Raw genomic sequence first — 23,938 nt, 5'->3', positions numbered from 1 at the left:
ATCTCGGATAGCTGGTTAAAAATACACCTGCTGATGTCGGAAGAATATGGAAAGCATCGGAAAGAAAGAGTTTGTTGATCAGGGCTTGCGGTTATTGTTGTTACATCTCCCCAGCCTTTCTAAAGCTCCTCAGCGTTGTCATCTTATTGTAAGGATGTCATTCTAACATGACATTATACAAGCTTACCAAAAGCAAAAGGTAACATGTAAGTGGATCTATTTTGGCAGCGTGTTCTGTAACCACCCAAACAGACTTCATAGGGAATAAAGAAAGTGGGGGAGGGGGGGGGCAGTGAGGAATCATGTGCTGTCAGAACCTTGTCTGTCTAAGCTTCAGGAATGCAGGAAGCTAATGCCGTTTGATGTATTAACCATGATGGAGGGGGCAGTCTCTGTGTGTTCATGCGGGTACATAGTATCTGCGCACGTGCGTGCGTGTGGGGTTGTCCGTATAACCATGTGTGTGTGTGTGTGTGTGTGTGTGTGTGTGTGTGCGCCCATTTACAAGTGAAAGAGGATGGAGAATTGATGTTGTTTGATGTATTAATCATGCATACGTGGGATTGAGAGGCTCTGTGACGGGTGGCTTGGGCACTGATTGTATCTTCAATCAGAGGCTCATTTGGGTCCCTTTGTGTAGATGCTTAACATTGTTTAGCGGAAAATAAGCAGTCTGCTTATAAAACATTCGTGTTTGTGTGTATGTGTTGTTTCAGACGAAGAGGAGGGGAGATAGGAGGGGAGATGGGGGGGGGGGGGCAATCGTGTTTCTCAAATTTCTCTTCTTGTTCATACATTAAGTATATTAGAATCCTTGTTTTTCCATGAACCCCCTTTGATGTGATATTCATCAAGCGGCTTTAGTGGCCAAACGTACCAACAGGAAATGTGTTTTCAGACAGCAGCCCTGTGTATGGGCTAATCAATAATTCAGAGGAAAAAGGTATGACACTGATCTATATGCTATCATGATTTATCAACCACACGTCCACCCTCGTGATATTTCATAGATTCCGGCTGAAGGCGAATGAATAACTGCAGCCATTAAGACGGCCCATTTTAAAACTACACAGTTAATTAGTTGTGCTTATTTTGTGCTCGTTCGAGCATTCTGCATTCGGGAACGAGTCTGCTCTCCTGAAAGTTATGAGGGCGCAGAAAATGGTTTGCCTTTTTACCCCAATTCACTTTGCCCAAACTCAGCCATTGAAATCTTGTCCGAGAGAGGCACTCCGACTGTTTTAACATTTAATCCATGTTGCCTTTGGATTACAAATGTATTTCGTTTGACACTTAAATTTCACTGCAGAGCTCCGGTTCTGTTGCCAGGCAACTCTGTTAAGGTGCACACAAAGGATCATTATAGATTTCTCAGGGTGCAACTGTTAACGTGTACTTCTTTAAAAAAAAAGATATTGTACCGTTCTGTCTCCGGATAAGGCTGCTGTTTGGTGTGTCTTCCAGTATCCAGTATATCTCTGTCCCTCATGTGTTCCCTTCAATATAAAGCTGTGATTTTTACCCCCCCCCCCCCCACACACACCCCACTCCTCCCCATTATACTAAATAGGTCCCGCTCCAAAATAACTCCTGCCAGCATTGTCACCAGCTCTTGGCTCGAGCTTCTCTGCACACACTTTGAAGGAATCAAGTTGAGTGCCTCTTCTTATGCCTCTATCAGACATATGTTACTAACAACACATGACAGCATGGCCCACAGTATTTAAATGGTTCATGGTGCCCGCGCTGTGATGGCTACGATATGACATGATGAGCCACAAATATGTCAGATATGACTCAAATGAGCTCTGAAAGGATATGGCAACACAGTATTCATACTAGATGCTTCTGCTTTGGGGCTCTGTCTAAAGCCCATTGTGGTGCACTCCACCAAAATTCCATCAGTAGATTAATCAAATATGTCATCAATATCATACCATATCTGGATCAACTGTGCCTAGTGTTTTGCCCCTCGCAGCGGTTGCCAAAGCCGCAGAGGGACTGTGACAAACATAAATCAGCTCTTTTCTTTTTTTTTTACGAGATTTCAAAATGAGAATTCCCTACGTTATAACAGCGGAGGCAGTTTTCTGACTTTTTAAAAATCTCTCTTCTTGGGTGATAAACATGGTATTTAAAACTGTGTAAACTTAATTGAGCTTTGATAATGTTTGCTCAAAATCATGCATGCATGAATGCGAGTTGGAACATTTGTGAGCAGACGTTCCCCTTGGAGATGGTGGATCTCTGTGTGCTTCATCAACATTTATTTTTTTCTTCTGGATGGACGTTGTTAAGCTCTATTTTGCGTGATGCTTGCAGAAAGATCATTGCTCAGACTAGTGGAATTGGATGGCTGGGTACTAGTGGGTGGTTGCAAAAGGAATAGAGATTGGAGGTAAGATCTGGGAACGAGAAATGAAGTAGGATTACATGTGCATGTCTGGCAAAATGGGCATTGAGACAGAGGGCAGGACTTGGTGCTTGTGAGTGCGTTTGCTTTGCATGATGATTGAGATGCAGTAGGTGGATTACTGAACTCCTCTTTGCCGCAACACGCTAACTCCTAAAGGCCTCAACACAGAAAGCAAAGCAGCTCCCTCAGACAGAGTAATGTCTCCATCTGATGATTTTTGATATGTTGTTTTTCTGCCTCGTTTCACTGCGCCGCGGCTCTTTCTCAATCCCCGGGTCTGCCGAAAGATCAATGTTGAGATCACGTCCTGCTTTGGCAGTGACTGGGCGCTGGTAGCCAGAGATGAAAAAGGTCACTATGAATCTAATTAAGCATGATTTTCTTTTTCAGTTTTCTTGATGAGATGGAGGAGCATGAGGGCTCCCCATCTAGTTGCATGGCAAGGATTACTTAAAGTGCAAGAATGAGATGCAGACACACTTCCAAAAAATCGCCCAGCTCCCGGAGTGTATTGCCAATCGGGACATCTCGGATGCAGGCTAACAAATCAAGACAAGCGAGACCACGAGAGATGCTAATAATAGCAACGAATACATGTGCATGCGCAATGTACACGCGCGCACACACACACACACACACACACACACCGGATCTTGTGCGCATATTAGAGGATGGCCAGAAAAGAAAAAAAAAGTTTTAAGTATGGTTGAAGGCTTTTTCATCCCTCTCCGCAATCCAATTATGTTCCAGTTCAAACAAATGGAAGTATATGCATGCTTCTCAGCCAAAGGAGATATTAACTCTGAAGATGGTAAGTTTGAGAGGCAATAAGGTGCACAGCAGGGAGTGGAAATTGAAGATTAATTCTTCTCATGTCTGATTCTTTACGTCCCTCATCAGCCCGTCTTCTTCTCTGTCTCTTTCCCTTCTGGCATTATTAACTCCTGATATGTCTCTCAGAGAGACGGTTTGAAAGATGCCTGTTTGATTGGATATTATATAAAACGGAGAAATGACACAGACAAATAACTATTTGATTGTGTAAAATCTGCTATGACTATGAACTTCAAGAAGTATCACAACATTTAAGTGGGTACTTGACATGAAACTTGTTCAAATGAGCTTCCCCTCCCTTGCTGAAAGGAGTGCACTAACAAAGTGCATACCGGCCCACAGACAGCTATTAAGGTGTGGTGACTGTGCAACTTCTGCTCACGGCTTAAACACGGTAAATATTGATTGGTTCCACAGGACTTGGAAGTAACTACTTGCAAGCTCAAACAAATAGAAAATGTATTGTAAACTGCAAATATCAGCTATAATACATTAGTCTCGCAAAGCCAGACCAAACTACAGCAAGTAGTAGGGTCTGGAAGCACTCTGTTTAGAGCCGTCTATTCGGGTGGGGAAACCGGGGAAACTGGGCTAGCCTGTTTGTATTTGTTTAAACCAATCACAATCATCTAGGGCGGGGCTAACCCCGGGAAGCAGCAGCGGTGTCCTGCAAAATAGTGCCGGGGGGGGACTTATTTTGATGGAACGTCTTTACGTCCAGAGACTGTCAGAGAAATGGCTAAACCCGCAAACGCCACACAAAAACTATTAAAGACAAAAGGAATATACATAGTGTGTTGCTTTCTAACCAGCATGTCAAGACACCATACACTTTAGCCCCCGAGGAGCTCACGGGATAACTTAACCGGAGTTAACTAGCCACCCACGTAGTGTTATCTCTGGTAACATTATCATCGGCGGTTGAGAGGACGGCTACGGCGGTCGAGTAGAATTTTTAGCATTCGAGAACTTATGTCACCACCTCCTATCGCTGTAGTCAGAGCCGTAGTCCGTCTGTTTACAGGCAGAACAGGGTTTTGACGTTGTGAGCGCTACACCAACTGCAGCAAGTAGCCGTAAGAGTTGCTAGGTGATAGTGGAAGCCGTTGGAATCTTTCCCCGTCGCTAAAACACCGCTGCATAGTCCCTAATTCACCAAAGAAAGGGAACGGCGGATCTTAATCTAGCTGGTTATAAGGTCCGGTGCTCAATTCAAACCCCCACGCTTCATTTTCCAGAGTTTATGAGGGTATTTCTGCCCGGGGGTAGTTGTACAATGAAGTTGGACAGCTAGGCTAAGCTAGGATGCATCCCGGACCGCCGCCGCCAATATTATTATCCCGAAGTATCGCCACACTTTATATCTGTCTACAGTAATGTGACTTCTCACACCCTGTGTGTGTGTGTGTGTGTGTGTGTGTGTGTGTGTGTGTGTGTGTGTGTGTGTGTGTGTGTGTGTGTGTGTGTGTGTGTGAGAGAGAGAGCGCTGCACATAAGCACACGGGTTGACTGAGCGAATTGTTTCCGAATTTGAGGGGGATCACAATAGGGGAAAGCCAGCAACCGGGGGCTGCGTAGCTTTTCGACGCAAGCGAATAGACGCTGGCGGAAGTGGTCATGCCAGACTAATAATACATTGTCAGACAAGGCTGTGAATTGATACCAAAAAGAAAAGCCCAGCTAAAAAATTATAATTACTTCAGCAGCACACAACCAAACAGTCCAAATGAGCGTGTCTATTTGACCTCTTTCTCATTACCGTCAGCATGGTGTGAAGTTGGTCCATTGACTTTAAAGTATTGCCTTTAAATTCTGCTAGCCTATGATTCAGTTTTTGTTTAGGAGCACAGCTGTTGGAGATTGAATTGGAAACTTGCCCTTGGGAAATTTTGTAGATACAAAATATAGTTGCTTATGACCATTAGAGGGCTCTGGACCATAAGGCCAAACACACGCACATATTGAAATTTGCAAAGCTGCCAAAGTGTCTGCTAACCAACATGAAAGGGTGTGACCAGATGTGGTCTGTCAAACGTTGGGATAAATTCCAAAAATGTATGTAAAATGAAATGTATCTTGCTTCTGGGAAAGTAAATGTGGGACTCCTCATCAAACTTCAAGCCTACATACTGACTGAAGTATAAGCAGTGTTAGATCATTCTTGTTTTACCAAAATATTTTAACCTGAAGTACGGTAATAGCGGCCAGATTAGGGTACATTCCTATGACATTTGTGGTTGTGGCATCTATCGTAGCCAATTTTATCAGCTTATTTTGCACCTGACAAAAGCACTGAACTTTGCAACAGCGTAGCACTGACCAAAGAGGCTTCACAAGGGAGGGAAGCGATGTTTTTGTTTCAGAGGTGCAGAGTCAAACTGTGCGGACGGTGCCAGCTTTGAAGTTGAAACCAAATTTCTGGAAGTGTTAAAATCACTGTCACCACATTTTCTTTCATGTGTTTTGATGTTATCCTTGAACTTAACTACACTGTTTCACGCAACTACTCCAATATGTGCAGTTTTTCCATGCCGTGCCATGGTGCAGTGATCAAAAGTGATCAAACAAGTCATACATGCCTTATGATGTATACCAAAGTGTATATAAAACCAAACATAGCATGCCTGAAGGAGCAACCGTTTACTCACAACCACATATCTCAAGCACTCAGCATAATACAGACAAAGATTAGTCCATCTTAGGTCAATAGTACAATCATTTGTCTACTTCCTGCTCCCCACTTACCCTGCCCTGCTGGCCTGACTCCAAGGTACAATGTAGTCACTCTAATTCACAACACTTCCGTTCCAAATGCAACTGTTGTTGCTGTGGTTTGCTGGAAACTATTTAGGCTGTGAGTATAGGCTCCAACTGAGTGTTAATGGCCGTGTCTAAGGGGCAACTAATCAAACTACTTTGTATACAAGTTAATCACTCAAAGGGAAACTGTTCAACCTCAACTCGAGCCCTTTACATTGGGGGATACAATGCAGACAAGGAAGGACAGCCATATAGATGTAAAACCGAGGTCACATCCCATGACTCATCAATCCGGTGCATTATGTATGCTCTCTTTCATGCAAGGGTCAAAAAAGTCCAACTCTTAAAATTCGAAAATCTTCCTCAGTTGTAGTATTTTTTTTGTTGGTGATTTATCTGGGCAACTTTATATGATCGCTGCTCTTTAGTAAAACTTTTTCTAACGTAGGACCACACTATTTTCTAACAAACAAGCAAAATGTCCTCTTCTTTCTTTCAGTTCTCTTTTTTTCCTTTCTTTTGAGGTTTAGAAAACCTTCAGCAGTTCCTTTCCATCTTAACATAATCCTCTGACTTTTTTCCTATATTTCGTCATCCTCCTTTCATCTTCTTCCTTTTTGTTTCTCTGTCGGGGGCGGGGCTTTGGGCCTCACTCACCTCATCCTGACTCTAGAATTGTTCACACCTATATTCTTATAATGACGACTCCCATTGTCCTCATAGGTGCATAGGTGAAGGCCCCATCAATACTGCAGGGCCGTGTGCACACTCAGACACCACACACAGATATTGAAAAGATAACACTTGACTTAACACTTAAATAGATACTAAAGGTGGGGTCAGCGATTCTGGAGAATGTCTGTTGACTGAATAACTTTTTTGTGAAATCAGTGAATACCTCACAATCTGCTACCACTCCGTACTGTGCGTGCGCTGCAAAAGGAAATTGTGTGTTAATACACAGCCTAGGCTCTGTAAACTGGTATGTGAACAAAGGAAATATAAACAAAGGGGGCCCACCATAGCAAGCAACATGCCTGTTTACAGAGCCCAGGCTGTGCATAAACCAGATTTTTTTCAGTGCACGCAAAGCACAGACGTATAGCGGATTGTAAGGAGATTTTCACTGATTTTGACAACAAGCCTTCACCAGAATGGCTTGATCCACCTCTGAGTGTCAGTGCTACTGCAGTAGATGAACAGGAAACAGACTCTCATACTAAGTGTTGTCAGGAGTGGATATAAAATAATAACCTAAAAAAAAGATGCATGTGATGCTATTACTTGTTCAGTGAGCACTCTAGTATCCACAGAAGGGAGCACGTCTGATGTAGTAGGAAAAGCTGCTATGATCCTAAATGAGGTTTGCTCAGAGTTATCTGAGCTGGGCCAGCCAAGTGAACCTGTCACCTCATAGCAGATACCTCCCCTGCAGCGGTACCTCTGTGCGTGCACCCAGGTCCCATTCGTCTGCGCCACGTCTGATCTCCGATGCGCTCCTTGACAACTGAGAGACAATGGGCCAGAGGCTGACACAGATAGCCTCAACCCTGGCCACAGTCACTAAAACATTCAATAGAAACTCCTAAAACAAAGAGAGGCACTGAAACCTGTTCTTTTTAAGCAATGCATTTCTCTTTTGAGATTTTAGTCGAATCATTTTTTGAAGTTTGTATTTATTAAACCAGCAGTTAATTGCTGTCTGATTTGGACCCATCCAGCATCCTTTGAGATGGCAATGGTGCGCTCCATGGTGGAGCAAATATTTGCATGCTGATAGCGTTCATTTATTTCAAAAGACTAGAATGATTTGGGAAATAATGAAAATAGTTATGGCAAATAAATAATAAAACATATGAAAATATTTAAATCCTATTACACAACTGTATCATTTCTGAAAATGCAACCATAGTTTTTTTGCACAAACATGTCAGCACTCAAATTTAGTTGAGAGTGGTCTGCGGTTGGTGAACGAGGCCCATTGATTGCTTTCCACAGTCACTGGTAGCTCACCACATGCGAACGGCCTACCCTGAAAATGGTCTTCATTCTTTAAGATTTATTTTAACCCTATGTTCTATTATTTGCATATTTAAGTCCCGGCAGTTTAAGACAATGAGAGTGTTGATAGAAAGACTTCACCATCTAAACCCTAAACCAATCAAAATTTTAATCCCGGGCCCTTCCCAATTAAGGTTCTACCACTGATCCTTTTCTATGGCTTTACCCAAAGCTTATCCCTCCTCGCCAAAAACTCTCTTGACACCACAGAATATTACATTTGTGTTTTCCCACTCCATCATCTTATTTAATTATGTCAGGGGAAAAAAATCCAAATTAAACAAAATATATTGTGTATCATCGGCCCACACTCACTATGTATATTGACTTTTACATTACACCTGCCTGCACAAACTCAGATACATAAAGGTTACAGATGAATCAATTTTAATTTGACTGAGTGCCAAACAAAATGATCATTTGATCAGTAAATACAGTTTGTTTAGAGTTAGAAATTGATTTAGAATGGTAGTTATTCTGCTAGTGTGTGCTGCATAGACACACTCTCATACTCAACCTCCTCTGCCCGTCAGAAAGAAGAATGTTGTGTCACACCCCAAAACTACCGAAGGGATGCAAGCACGGGGGAATACTTTTTAGTGTAGAAGTGCCCATCTTTCACGAGAACCGCTTTTTCAGGAAGAGTTGTGCGAACTGAGGTAGATTACTTTTTGGACTTTAATTTGTTTTTTCGACATGTGTGTGTGTGTGTGTGTGTGTGTGTGCTGGCGGAAACTAAATGAGTGTAATTTTAGTTCAAACCAGGTCTGCGAAGGCGGGAGGTTTATGAGAGTTTGCTGTGGCCCCGGTGGGACAGCTGACGGCGGTGAAAGCGACCCGAATCAGTTTCATACACTGACTTGAATTGTGTGTTCTTACGGCGAGAGGTGTTCTTGTAATGGGAAAAAGAGAGACATCCATAGCTCATTGGGGGGACAGAGGGAGCTGACGGAGAGCTTTTTGTCGAGGGGGTGATGCATTCACACACCAGCACTCCCACACCCTGTCATACGGAATGGCGTGAACAGTCAGATTTGTCATTAGATGTGGCAGCTATATTCACACATGGTGGCTCTTGGCTGCGGTAATACTTGGTTTTACTGTGACAACATTATGGTATTTCAAGGCCGGTGCTCTCCCCCATTGAAATGATATTCTCTGTGTATTGGGTTAAAAAAGGGTAAAAAAACTCCAGAATGGGGCGGCGGGCACAGACAGTGAAGAATGTGAATTCAGTCTTGCTTATCAAGACCATTAAGGTCTATGTGATTGTTTTTTAATGTATTCACTCCAGTTATTTTTTTTGCACTCTCTCTCTCTCTCTACATTTACAGTATATGTGTACAAAGGGGCTTCTGGTCTTTATCCATCCCCTAACCCCCCCACCCCTCCCCTGTCTGATCACTTCATCCTCCACCCAAACCCATGCTGACTCCTCTGCACTCTCTCTCTCTCTCCCCGCCTCCCGCTTATGTTCCTCCCTCCCCCTCTCCACTGTGTCCCCTAGTTTTTCTGGTAGCTGTGTCTCTTTGATAATCCAAGACTCTTTGAAGACTCCAATTCCACGCTGCTTGCCTTGGAGCTATTGCACCTACAAAAACAACTGTGTGTGGGTGTATATGTATGTGCATGTGTGTGTGTGTGTGTGTGTGTGTGTGTGTGTGTGTGTGTGTGTGTGTTTGTGTGTGTCTGTGTGTGTGTGTTTGTGTGTGTGAGTGAGGGAGGAGAGAGAGAGAGAGCAGTAGATATGATGAGAATGGAGGACATAATGGTGGAGAGTGAAAAATAAAAACACTTCCATGTGCATTTCCCTTTGCAAATGCGTTTGTGCTTGCTGCATACACTGAGAGGTGCACTCCTTCATTGTCATATTTGTTGGTGCAGCTCATTTTTTTCCCGGTGCCTTCAGAGGCAGCAGCTCATTGATTCCTGCACACACGCCCCAAAATGCCACAGCCGGTGTGGACCCCGCAAACATTATTGTGACTAAATGGATATTCGGAGGGTCTCTTCTTTCTGGGAACTGTCACGGGTAATCAAAGAGTTTACGTGCACATTTTGTAACTAACGCTACACGTAGAATAAAGCGCGCATATGCTTAAGGTCTACTATATACTAGTCCACTGACGCTTCACAAAAATGTCCAATGTGTGCTGTTAGATAAAACTAAAATGTCATTCTGTGCCAATACCATTGCTGCAGAGAAGTAATTAGAGAAACATTAGTTGGCTATACTTAAAATGCCACAGTGATCAAAATGAATGGTTACTAAAACAATTTTCTTCTATCCACTTTCCCTTTACTTTTGTATTGCCGTCTCCTCCTCTTACCTCTCAGTAAGTCTGGCTGCTCTCCGCGACACTCTCTATTTCTCCATTGTTTCATTCTCAATCTTTAGTCCCTCTTCTTCCATCTTATAGTCTCTAGCCCTCCCTCTTTTTGTCTCTGTCATCCCGCCTCTCTTTTGGCAGAGGAGCTTGCCATTGGGATTTAGGAGAAATTGAATTGAATTATGAAGGAATTTCTCTGCAGTACGATTGGCATCATTTCCTGCACACAACAGAACATCATTCTCATATCTCTCAGTGTGGGGGAATGAAAATAGGCCGTGCCCCATTCTTTCTCCCATCCTTTTAAATTGAATTTTTCATATCACAGGGGCACTGAGACATCAGCCCGTTTCCTTTAACATGGGCAGAAAAACCCATTTCATAATATTTGAGAGACACATAACTGTGATTCAACAAGAAAAGTCTGCCTGCCCCCCAGCTCCAGTTTACACATACACATAGACCATACCTGAACTCGTGGCTTGATAAACGGGGCCGCGGGTTTCTTGCACTTTGAAAAGTAGATGAAATTCTAGCAGAGTATACAGTACGGTTGTTGTTTGGCTTCACAGCCGGTTAAGGGCACTCCATTGTAAACTAAATAAAGAGCAGCAGCAAGCTCACAACCTTATAGATCCCTTTCCCCCCACCCATCTCTGTACAAAGCATAAAGACTGCTTTCTTTGCCCTCTGAAGCCTCCCATTTTACTTGTTTTCATTTATTAGAAGAAAAGTTTCAAGGTTTTCTTTTATTTAGTATATGCACAACATATACAGCATATACTATAATATAATATAATGGACAATACAATACTGTACAGTAGAATATCACCCTATTGTCATTGCAAGGCTGTATGTTCCACTAGTGAATGCACCAAAGTTGTAATACAACATAGCAGCAATTATGTTAGGTTGGTTAGCATCTCCATTTGTGTGTCTTCTCAAAGGGATGAAACTCGGGCGCTCGTTGAGCTGCTTATTTTTGCTTGTGGGGAAAATTATTTTCTTTTCATAGCAATGAAATACAGAGTGGCATATTAACTTTAGTTTCACTGCAAATAGAACATCCTACATTTATTTTTTCTACACCAATCCAGCTCGTGTTCTAAATTGTCTTTGGGAGAAAATAGATGATCACATTGATTAAAAAGGATTATATTTTGTGATTAATTCATCAAAATAAGGAATTTGCTTTGATCCAGATACATTCTAGCAAGCAGTCAGAGTAGCATATATGGAGAATGCAATCAAAATGGCATAAACCGGGTATCAACCACTTCCACTTAGAAATTCAGAGGTTAATGCCTCAAAGATTAGATGCTTCCTCCAGCTTTAAATCCCAGGTTAGATATTTAAGGACGTACCATTGCAAACCATAAAAATCATATTATATATATTAAGCGCTTTGAGTGCAAGAAAAGTGCTATATAAATTAAATATATATTATTATTATATTAAACAGGGGTTGGAAGAACCAACCTACCATTCTACTATGATAATATAATATTTACCATAACCCTAACCATCTTTATTTACTATACTTTAATAGTATGTTAATATGTTGCATCCTGCTGCTACTACAATATATGGAGCATAGTCCCACTATTCTGTACAATAAACTACTGTACTTGCTGTTAAATATAGTTCCCCGCTATGGCAACAAGGTAGCTGAAGTACAGCTTTCCAGCTCACCAAATGTTCCCACACAGATCAGTCAGAAACACAAATGCAATTTTAGACTACAGAACAACAACACTAAATGTAACTCGACTGCAGCTCTGCTGGAGGTCCGCTCACAAAGAGACAGAGAAGATGGCAAAGCGTTCCCCATCTGCATCAGCATACCAGCAAGCCCCCTTTGCACTGGCAATCAGTGAGGCTTGGATGGATGACAGGGCACCTGATGGCACAGTGGTGTCAGGTAGCTCTAGGGCATTCACAATGGGGCCAGGAGCTCGGTGCTCTGTGTGGGGGAGAGCACACCAGCAGTGGGGTCTGCTGTCCCCATCAGGGATCAGCGATGCAAGTCAGGACTGGCGATAGAGATGCTCCACACACAGTCCCCCCAACAAAATGCTATCCTTGTTGTTGAGGCACAGATATTTGCTTTAGGAATCCCCTTTTATATTCCTTCATCTAAGCTGCAGGCAAATACATTACTTTCTTCTTTCTTTTTTTCAACTCCAATCTTTTCGACAGACCGCCCAGACTGATATTTGCAAGTGATTAGATATAACCATTAACGTTAATCCATCTTCGTCAGTTGCCGTGGGAACAAACAACATATAGGTGTTTGAGAGTCGCATTTCGCAAAGCTGGTGGTGCACTACTTTTTCCAATACAGACACAAGAAAACAGGCGAGCTGCAAGCTGGGTGAATAATGGAGATGTATCCTCTCACTCTCACACCATAGCAATATCTTGTCTCAGCGCAGAAGTCCTCCATCACAGCAGACAACGTTAGTGACAGAGGTGGTTGATGAATGTTTCTTTTGCGGCAGTCGCAGCCAGATAACAGGCCTAACAGCTCCTCTCTGGACGTGACGTCACCGCTATGTGTCAAATTGCAGGTGATATAAAGGACAGTTTGAAAGGCAATTTTTAAATCGGATATCAAACCGCCCGTGAACGTGCTTTTAAATCCGATTTGATGAATGACATATATGTATTCTGATGTCTCAGTGTGCCAAAACAAATTTGATATGGGCTACCAGTTCTCACGTCACCTAAAATGCCCTCTTAAGACCAGCATGTGGTTTCTTCGACTCGCATATATCAGTACGTACCGTTTTCAGCTTTGGACTATTTCACTCCGTTTAAGCATGTGTTTCAAGCTACGTTATGTCATGCTGTGTTGTGGTGTCCCGTTGTATTAATATTTGATATAGGCAACTCAGATGTTGTACATTTTACAAACAACTGACGTGTGGTCTTTAAAATACACCCTACTAGATGTATACTGTATGTGTGTCTGTTTGTGCATACATTATGTTGGCTTGTACAAACCAATTGGAGGATGAGTGGGAGAGAATGTCAGTGGTTATTAAATGTCTTTTCATACCAGTGTTTTTACAACAATAGTTATTTGACTTCACAATGAGTAGTGTCAACCTACATAACCTCAAAAACCACCCTATCAAAGAGCCTTAAGTGTACTTTGGCATGCATACAAGTGCCTAACATGTACATTGCAACACCATGGCTTCTTTGTATAGAGCATAGTTTGCATACGTTTCCAACACTTTTTTGTAGAAATGTTCTTATGCCAAATGCCAATATTTGGAGGAAATGTTGTCAGTAGTCTATAGAATAAAACACAAATGTTAATTGCACTCAAACACATAGGCTACCCTATCCAGATATACCCTATAGTATATGGGACAGTACAGTATATCTGGTATATATATACGATAGGCAATTATTGGCCATGATGAGATGCAGAACTTTCTTTCACCTTTTAAATCATCTTTCATTTCTCTTCTTGTACGTCTGAACTTGAATCAAGGTGATGTGGTGTGCAAACCTCGCATATAAATGTGATTCATAACGAGGAGGGACTGATTTGTTCATTCATAGTTGACTAGCTCAGGTACAGGCCCATATTTCTGAGATAGCACCATTATGTGCCTGCAAGGTTGTAGACAGAAAACAAAGGCTCAGAATGTCATTCAGTGTAGGTGTGGGTACAGCTGTTTTTTTCAAATGCATTTATGTTCAAAGCAGTAACCGTCACAATCTCAGCTCTAAGGTGATTTGGGTAGTTGGTGTGTAGATAAGGATAAGATCCATTGCATTGAATAGCCTCAGGAAAATAGATGGACATTGGACATGCAGCAATTATTTTATTTTTGGTTAATATAATGCAGTGGTGGGGAACTGGTTTGTCACTGTATAAAGGGAAAATCATGCATACAGCATTTAATTGTAGAAACAACTTTGTTGTTGACTAGCTGGCAGCCTCTCTTCCTGACTCTGCCATATACATGTAGCAAGGGAAATATTTTGCTCTAACCATGTGTGGCTTGAAATTATTATGGGGTAGTTGTTCATAAAATTATATTTCTGTCAGTCCAAAAGGAAAAAAAAACGGGCTCCAAGTCCAAAGGGCTTCGGGTAGCTCTAGGTACAGACAGTGAATGGTTGCTGTTTATCACTATTAAAATATGCCTTTTGTTCTGAGATAGAATACCCCTGCTGTATCTCCCTTCCTCTGCAACGGTATTGTAATATTAGGAAGCGTACAAATGGGGGCCATTTTTTTTCGTTGGCCCATTCGAAAATTGGGGTTATGAATTTCAGAACGATGTCATCATAAATATCCCCCTCTTTCATTCTCTCAGCCCTATAGCTTCATACTGCTAGCACAATGCTGCCCAAACAATCCCCCCCCCTCTCTCTCTCTCTCTCTCCCGCCCCCAAGTCTCCCAGCATCTAATCCTTCTGCTTGTCCCCTCCAGCCAAAGCGCCGTCCGTGTCTGCCTGACCAACTCCCCACTCCTTGCTCAGCCTTCCCCCCTTTCCTCTCCATCCTTCCTTCCGTCTTGCCGCATCCCTGCAGCCCCCCAAGGCCTGGCAAAGGGATTTGTTCTCTGACTAAAAAAGGGAGAGAATCTATTTCCCCATCTCTCTCCATCCTTATAGCTAGTTATCATACCCAGGAAACATTGCTGACTCTCTGGAGTGATGCCTCCAGGAGAGAGGTTTAAGCAAGAATCCATATTTAAACAACTAAATGCCGCCCCTTACATTTTAAAAAAGGCATCAGAGCCTCAGAGGCCCTTCAATCATATTCTTAAAGAATGCTCCATTGAAATGTATAGCCTTTGTGTGGTACCACCGTGGTAATGAAATATTACAGAAGAGAAATTGTAAAATAATTGAATGGTCTCTATTGAGACCTGCTGTTAAGTATGGTCCATTTACACACTCCGTGCTGTTAGAATTTGAATTACAATAATCAATGTGATTTATATTCTTCATGAGTAATGATACACTCTGTGTGCTCTTATTTTGTATTTTTAGCTAAACGCGTAGCTTATGAGTCCTTTTTACAGTTAAAAGGTTTTATTGTGTATTGATGCACACATATCAAAGAACATGTTTAAGAGAAAGAAAACAAAGGTCTCATTGGTAACCCACAAATTGTATGCTTGGTCATTTGTGCACCAAACATACCAATGACTTTCACAAATATAGACGGTGGGTTTTTGTAATGCAATCTCTAAGCAATCTTTCGTTTGTGTATGAAAATTCTGCTTTTGAATGTTATAGAATACAGAGAGGTCCAAGACACCTTCATTACTGTATACCATGTGTGATGTATGGATGTAGTGATGTAGTAACACGGCTGGGAGAAAAAACACATGACGCAACATGGAACTGAAGTTATCGCTATTTAAATGAAAGAACCAAGAGATGCAGCATCTGTGCTGTGAGAGTAGAATATATGATTTGGTTGAGAATATGTTGGGAAGAGGAGATGATTTTTCTGGAACCTATTATTGAAGCCCACTCGCAGTATTCAGAACACAGCGTTTATAGTACTTACCTAAGCTCCGAAAGCTCCATTTTCTCAATATGTGGTGTGTGTACGTACTAAAAGGCTGATGGTTCCAACGATTTCTGGCATGGATTTGTTTGCCAGAAAAGTGGTTGAATGGTAGAAAGCACAGGGCTGGGGTATTGATCTGGGCTGCCGAGTGCAGCAGAGGCAGGCCTGTTCTGCTGTATCAGTGCTTTCCTGACTTTTACGAGAGGTGCTCATGTGTGGGGGCGGGGCCAGTGGGGAAGAGAGTGCGACTGCATGTGTGCACTGTAAGGAGTCATCTTTCTGTTGTGGATCGCTGGTAAGTAGCCATTAGTAAACTGATCTTTTGGAAGAGGAAATTTAATGGTCTCCTAACTGTATTTACAAGCCATTCAATTTGATAAAGGGTGTGATCTTGAATGATTTATAATATGGCGCTTTGCTCCACTTCAAAAAGCATTGAAGTGTAGGACATCATGAGTATTTTCATTCATTCATTGACTCCCGGCTAATAATGTATTCAAATGCTGGCAACGTAGTGACACGTCACAATTTATATTGTCCAAATATCTGCTTTGTTCATTTTGTAAGTGTTATTTAGACCTCCTTTGGATTCATTATTAGTAAGACTGTAGAAATATTGTCTGGCTTTCCACTCGCTCGAACATCAAAAGCTGTGGAAAAGGGATAATATTATGAAATGGAGATAGGAAGGAGCTCACTGAGACTACTGATTAGTGTACCAATCTTTGTCATCAGAATTCATTTGGCGGTATCAGATTTAGAAAAATGAAACGTTGTCAGAATAATAATTCTCTCACACCCCTCTGTGACACCCTATACAAAACTTGTTTATATTCTTTGCTCTCACAGCTGTCCAAAAGTATAGGCATACTCCCAGACAATGTGCATTGTAAATATGGATTAAAAAAACCGTCTCCATACAACTCCTTTTGTATTGCTTTACAGACTCTACTTTTATCCAAGTAAAGGTTCGGAGAATAATTGTGAGAATGACAATAATGTGCATTGTTATGCTCTCTGTACACGCCCTCCTCCGCCTCCATCTGGAGCTCTCGATAAGATGGACGGTCGGAAAAAAACTGAACAAACTAAAGTGTTCCCATTCTGCTATTTAATTATCTTAGATGAGGTGTACAGAGTTGAACATTACATATGGTATCAACTTGCCAGGATTTGTTCCGTAGAGAAATATGTGGCAGTGTAGACACATTAATCTAAACGCAACTTCTTGGAACATACACGTAGTACAATTCCCATATGCATTGTACACCGCATACAAACAGATTTGAATCATTCTTTACACAAACAGCACAGTATCATACAGCATATTTAAAAATGCCCCCCCCCCATATTTGAATTCTCTGGTACAATATGGGACATTTTAATAATTTATTTGTAGTAGTAGTATATTTTTTGGGCAAAATGTATTCCATTTCTACCGCTGCTAATTTGCACAATCCCTGAAGTCCCTAACCTCACACTGTTCATATACTTCCACCTTATATAATCCCCAGCATAATAATAGTGCAAAAGACTATTGAATATTTAAGAGTGTTTAATATTTAATACTATTTTCTGACTTTTGAAAAGTGAACTTTATAGGGCCTGGACTATTCAGACAGTAGTAATTAATGACACAGTTTTGAGCTGGGTGTGTCCATGGAACCGTCAAGCAAAAGGAAAAGTGTGCCTTCGTTCCAAATGGCATACTCTTTCTTGTTTCTATTCTACATAGAATAGAATATAGCTGATCACAAAACAAATCTATTTAGTATGCAGCAGGCACACAATGGTGAAATACTTTTACTTATTTATTTCATCATAACATTGCACCTTGATCTTGCCTCTTGCTTATATATCTGCCGCATTCCTGGTTGTTTTCATATATGGAGGCTCCATCGATTTGACGTCGCTTCTGGTGCTCACAGGATTGGTTGGGTGAGAATTGCCCAAAAAGCGAGCTGATTTCCACACTACAATTCCCTACTTGATGTAGTAGGCATCCGGGGAGTTTTAAGCATCCTGCATCTAACCACAAAAATTGGGACATCCTAATTATCTTTTTATCAATACTAAATATCAGGGAAGTATGGGTATTGGAACACAGGGTAAGTATAGTTGGAGAATCCTTTCCTCGTGGTGCTGAAGATATGCATTTTGCTGCCTCTGTTCTCTAGCACCCCCATCGGAGAGTGACCTTCTCCACCACCAACCCTGTGCAGGATCTGCAAGACGCCTCTCAGCACAGCTACTATGACAGCGGCCTGGACGAATCAGAAACCCCCAGCAGTAAGTCTTCATCCGGTCCCCGCATCGGACCCCTGACCCTGCCCGAGGACCACTACGAGAGGACCACTCCAGATGGCAGCATCGGAGAGACCGAGCACCCTGAAAATGGTACGATGACAATCCCCCTCCGTTATGTGGTCGGGTTCTCCATGAATATGTATTTAAATGTAAATGCCTCTTAATAGGCTTTCTCTTTGTGTGTGTGTGTGTGTGTGTGTGTGTGTGTGTGTGTGTGTGTGTGTGTGTGTGTGTGTGTGTGTGTGGTGTTGTTGGCAACGGAGACATTTTGGGGGGAGATTTGTTTTTGTGCGCGCTGGCTGTTTTAGAGTGGAAATGTTGTGGCACCCGTGACGTTGACTTGCTGTGTTTGTCGATGACTGTGTGAAATGTTATTGGATTTTAAGCAGATCTCTAAGTATGTGTGTGTGTGTGTGCATGTTTGTGTGTGTGTGTGTGTGTGTGTGTGTGTGGTAACTGTGGGTTAGCAGTATCTCCATCCTCCTCATCAGCAGGTCCTCTGTCAGACATCCTTAATGACCCTCTCTCACAAGTGTGCTAATTAAAAAGCCCAACTAATGGAGCATTTGCCCTCTAAATAAATCTGAACCATGACATCTGTGCAGACAACACTTTGTTTACTCTAAGCATTTCCCTTCGCCGCTACCTGCACCCTAGTTACACTGCAGCTTAGGAGTGGAGGACGCATCATTTTCTAGGCACAGTAATCAATCCACAGGCTGAACACTGATGGTCTCAGCATAGGTCCATATTAAAAAATAAATAAAAAGCCATAGCCCAAGCTGTAAATACTATTCTGTGAGCTGTGTATCATAATAACCATTTTGCTGCCTTAAGCTGCCAAACATAATGCATTACCTGCCTTGTAAGACACTATGATAAGTGATTCACATGGTGCAATTCCAGTAATTATATTGCATTGCGGTGCACTGCTCCCTGGATTATACACTTTTACATGGTGGTAGTTTGCATGTTGTATAGAACCTCTCACCCTTCCCCTCATATTTCTATATTATTAGTTATCTCAGGAGCATTTTCTGCATAGAGTAGGGTTATTAATGGTTAGTAATAAGGCTGTTACTGTCCTATACAAAGTTGAGAAGTTGTATCAGCAAGGGCTAATGTTGTCACAGTGTCAGTGAAAATTACACCAATGTTCCCTTTTGTCATCTTGTCTTTGGAATTGTTTTTTGTGTTTTTAAATAAGTATATATACGGTATATATATACGGTATATATATATATATAATTTTTATTTTTAATCAAGCACTCACAGTTGCAAACCATTGTAGGATCAAAGGCTAGAATGTGTCACCGTCACACCAACACAGCAGATGACAAGGTTCTATTATTAGTGTTGTATCTTGTGTTGTGATGCGCTGCCTAATTATTAAGACAGTTGTGTCAGATCTCATCTCAGCAAACTTATTTACCGCTATTGCAAATGTGTAGTGTTTATTTGTTGGTCCATCACACCATCATTCAAGGATAGGAGGGGGCGAAGGTGTGTGTGGGCAGGAGAGAAAAACCCCTGCCAATATTGTACCTCCCTCTGGCCCTTTAGAGGTCATGGATTGCTTTACATTTACATGTAATACATAGATTCAGTCACCTCATATACAAGTCAGCTGTTCATAGCCAAGGAGCCAACAGTTGACTATCTCCATTTGCTCTTTGCACTTACGATTTTTATTATATGGATTTATTTTTTTCTACTGTTGTGCCTCTTTATTGTGTTTTTCTCATCTGCAGAAAACGGGTTTTGTCAGACAGGGGGCTCTTTGTTGTCCGCTGCTGGAGAGCAAGATTGTGAGTGGAGATGGAGGGAGCAGTTAAAGAATGAAAAGATGGCACAAGATGGTGGCAGATGTTAGTTTGTGACAGGGAGCAGGGACTGTGAGTCCCTGACAAGGAAGCAAAGCCCATAGGATGAGCACATAGGACAGGGGAGATGTGAAGATGAACCGCTAACCAAGGATAGACATAATTAAAATGTGATTCCCCCTTCAGGGAGATAACAAAAAGCCCACATAAAATGAAGGATCAGAAGGAAAAATCTAACGAGACGTAGGAATACCTCCCCAGCTCAACCTGGATGACGACGCCAAGTTATTTTTTTTCTTTTTTTAAGCATTTGACAGACAGAGTGACAGGTTTTACTTGTGCGGGGCTTTATTCATTGCAGAAGAGATGACTGACAGGCCAAAAATTGGGAGGTGAGCATGATGTGTCACTCCATTTAAGTTGGATAAAAGGCAATACATGAAGCCCCATGACTGTCAGCTTTTGCATCACTTGGCCCCGGAAATATATCGACACGGATGGGTCTTTTGTTATACAAGTTGAACTCTTGACAGTGGTAGATTTACATGTTAAGTCAGTGTCAGTGGATTGCAGTGGAAAGTGATGGCGTTCATGGTCAATTCTAGGTCAAATCTGGATATTTGTTGAAATGATGGTATTAGTCAGACCTTTACCTTGTATTTGACTGGTATAATGTCAACTTGTGGAGCCTGTGTGACTGCATCCCAGTGCGTTCAACTTCTCTATTTAAAATATGCAACTTTTAAGGATGTTAATACCAGACAGAGGTTATTAGAAAATAATGTGTTATTAATTTGTACATTTAAGTTGGTGAATTTTGAGTTTAATTCTGTATTCTTCAAGATTATTGCAGACTATACAGTTATACAGTGTGACCTTGGTTTATTAAACTAGGTGGCATAGAGGAGAGAGTATGTGGTCTGTAACAATCTCCTGGTTCACTGGAGTAGACATCAACATATTCCCCTACGCTGCTCAGCTTTGGAATTAAAAGCAGATTCAAACTACAGTAATAACATTTCTGATATGTCATGTATGCTGCCTGATCTGCAGCAATTAATTTTCTGGAGTTCCTTTTTATTCGTACGCCTGAGCAGCTGCTCCCTCCTCCCACTTTTTTTTCTAATTCCTATCTTCAGGCTGTGTTAGAGTGCACTCCATTTCACTTTCCCCATGCGTATTATCCACTCGTATGTGCATGCGTGTAGCGTGCACACCGCTCAACTGTTGGTTAATCTCATAGGAAATGTTTATCCGTGGGATGCATGCATGCAGGCGCACACACGCATGCACACACACACACTCGTTTGCATTGGGTGGGTGTTCCATCACACCCCGAATCTCTAAATCATTTTGATTACACTGCTGTTTTAGGTTGATAGACTCTCATAATAATCACTGAGCTCTTTAATTCTCTTTAAATGGATTGCTTCAGACGGCCTGAAAACTGCTTATTCTGTATATCTGGTTGTCCTCAAGAAGCATGATTTGTCCTGTACAGTGAAATCAGAGGAGGAGGATGTGTATCCTTCTGTCTGTCCCATCTGTCCATCCACCGTATCTCAGACACTGCAAATCAGATTTTGAGTTTAAGTCAAAGTGATTCACAGTGTTTAATATTGACTGGTTCACACAGATTATGCATCATATAGAGGGGTTTTTTATTACATGCTTTTCAAGTAGTCCCCAATATCCAAGACCTATGGATCGCAAACTATGACATCAATCCACTTTAATGTCTTGTCTTGAATCCATGAGTTGACTTGGTTAGATTTCGAAGCTGTTTACTCTGCAAAGTTTTTTAACATAATATGCTAAAGTATTTTTACGTGCTGGCAGTTTATTCACATGACAACAGTATTTTTTTGGGGGGGATCCAAATGAAAACCCTTAAAACTGGATACCACTGCAGCGTCGCTATGTAAACAGGCTCCACTTTAACAAGTGCCATGTTTTTCATCACCAACTACTGGCCTGGCATGCATCATACAGTGGTTTACGTACATATTTTCAGAAGTGTGCACCTGGATCATATTTTTTTGAAAAATGGCGTCTAAACACAGAACTTTTTTTAAGCGTAAATATTCCCGTTTTTAGCGAGACAATACTTCACATACTGTAGTATCTCAATGCATTCCATCTTAATGTTATGTTGCCTAAGTACTCTGGGTGTGAGTCATCCAGGACCATTGATAGACCAGCCTCCTCCCTTTTCTTGCAGACACAGGTTTGACCAGCATGTCGGGACCAACCTAGACAATAATCACTCTTCTGTGCATCAGTGGTTAAGCCCCTATCTCACTGGGCTGCGACTGTTTGCGACAAGTTGGAGACTTCATTCGCAAACGAGTCTCTAAACTGTCTCCAAACGTTCGCGGAGGTCTCAATTTCCTCGCATGAGTCGCAGAGCCGCGCAGTCCTGTCGCATGAATTTTGAACATGTTCAAAAAAAGTGTGCGACAAATCTGTCTCAAAACAGCCTCAGAGTGGTCGCAGGTGTCTCCAACGCGTCGCAAACCCTTCTCAATTTAGTTTCCGCGAGTCAGAAAGTGCGCCAGACGTTCGCGAGACATAAATGTGACCTCCTGGCAAGTGTTGGGCATGGACCTTTAAGGTGTTGGGCAGGATATTCGCAAACGTGTCGTGAGGAACCAACTCAGTGAGACTGCAAGTGAAATTTGTCGCTAATTTGCATATTTGGTCGCAATTTTGTGTCTCCAACTTGTCGCACACTGTCGCAGCCCAGTGAGATAGGGGCTTTAGGCATCTTGGCTGTGATATAAGGGTTAGTTACTGATAGGACACAGGTGGATTGAAGACAGGTACTAGTCTGCGTGGGAACACACACACACACACACACACACACACACACACAAACTCAATTGACTACAGATGGAGGAAATCTGATGGCCGGTTGCCCAGCGTGAGGTCTCCCTGTGTCTTCCTCTGTGTGGACTCATTGCCATTTGGGTTATTGAGAAGGTTGAGATAAAATGGAATAAATTTAATTTGCATGATAATGAGGTTCTTTAGTAATGCTGTCTGATTTTTCCTGCCTTAGATCTCTCTGACGATGCATGGAGGGGTAGTATATTTGTTCTTTTTGAACTTCTGTCGGAATAATTTTTTTTTTCCCCCTCTGCTTTCAGTTCTTGCCTTATCAGTATGATTCAGGGTGACACTGCTTTAGCTATTGCAGCCTTAACATCATGATTCCCCTGTGAACATTTGATTTTTTTGGGTACAAAGCATGGGAAACACTTTAAAGCCCCTGTAAACCCAAATCCACAAAATCCTTCTTACCATGTCATTTTGGGAGCTAGGTCCATGATAGTAAGCATCCGAAAAAGAACAAGGCATATTCATATCCAAATGAAAAAATATTGTCATTTAAGTGCGATAAGCTTCACAGAAATTCAGTTTCGATGAGGTGGGCTACGCTCTGGCTCTTATTACACATTAAGTATTTTTGAATCAATCACGACAGTTCTCTGCTCGAAAATTCTATAAAAACTGTTGCCATTGGGTCCTTTTGATACAGCCACGCCCGCACAGTCCTGTCAAACGGTCTAGACTCCAGACGGTAAACAAATCCTTTTTTTCTAACACAGTTTTATAATATTTCAGCAAATTTATGTTCAATCTGATTTTTGCAAAAGCTGATAGAGACACCCAACTTTGATATCATGTATTGGATGTTTGTACAATTTTGGACCATGGCTTCCAGAGTCTTTAAAGTAAGAAGGATGTGGAGGAAGAAGTGCAGACGTAGAGGCAGAAAGTCAGACTAATGGGGCTTGTTTGTCCTATGAGTGCCAGCTTGGCCCCCTGCCCGGGTGCCAGTATAGCCTGCTGA

At 41.8% G+C, this 23,938-nt stretch overlaps 1 protein-coding gene across 1 annotated transcript in view; it reads left to right on the top strand.

The window, feature by feature from the left end:
- Window positions 1-23,938, top strand: part of pcdh1a (protocadherin 1a) — a gene marked incomplete at its 3' end in the record, with an annotated part of 74,771 nt that overhangs the window by 37,506 nt on the left and 13,327 nt on the right. Inside the window, exon 3 of the mRNA XM_080040409.1 lies at window positions 18,130-18,349. Within this exon, the coding sequence (XP_079896535.1) occupies window positions 18,130-18,349 (220 nt within the window). The remainder of the gene's footprint in view (window positions 1-18,129; window positions 18,350-23,938) is intronic.

The sequence above is a fragment of the Ammodytes marinus genome, assembly GCF_949987685.1.
Source record: "Ammodytes marinus genome assembly, chromosome: 14".
NCBI classification, from domain to species: Eukaryota; Metazoa; Chordata; class Actinopteri; order Uranoscopiformes; family Ammodytidae; genus Ammodytes; species Ammodytes marinus.
The sequence above is the reverse complement of the archived record's forward strand: the minus strand, read 5'-3'. Positions and strand labels throughout refer to the sequence as shown.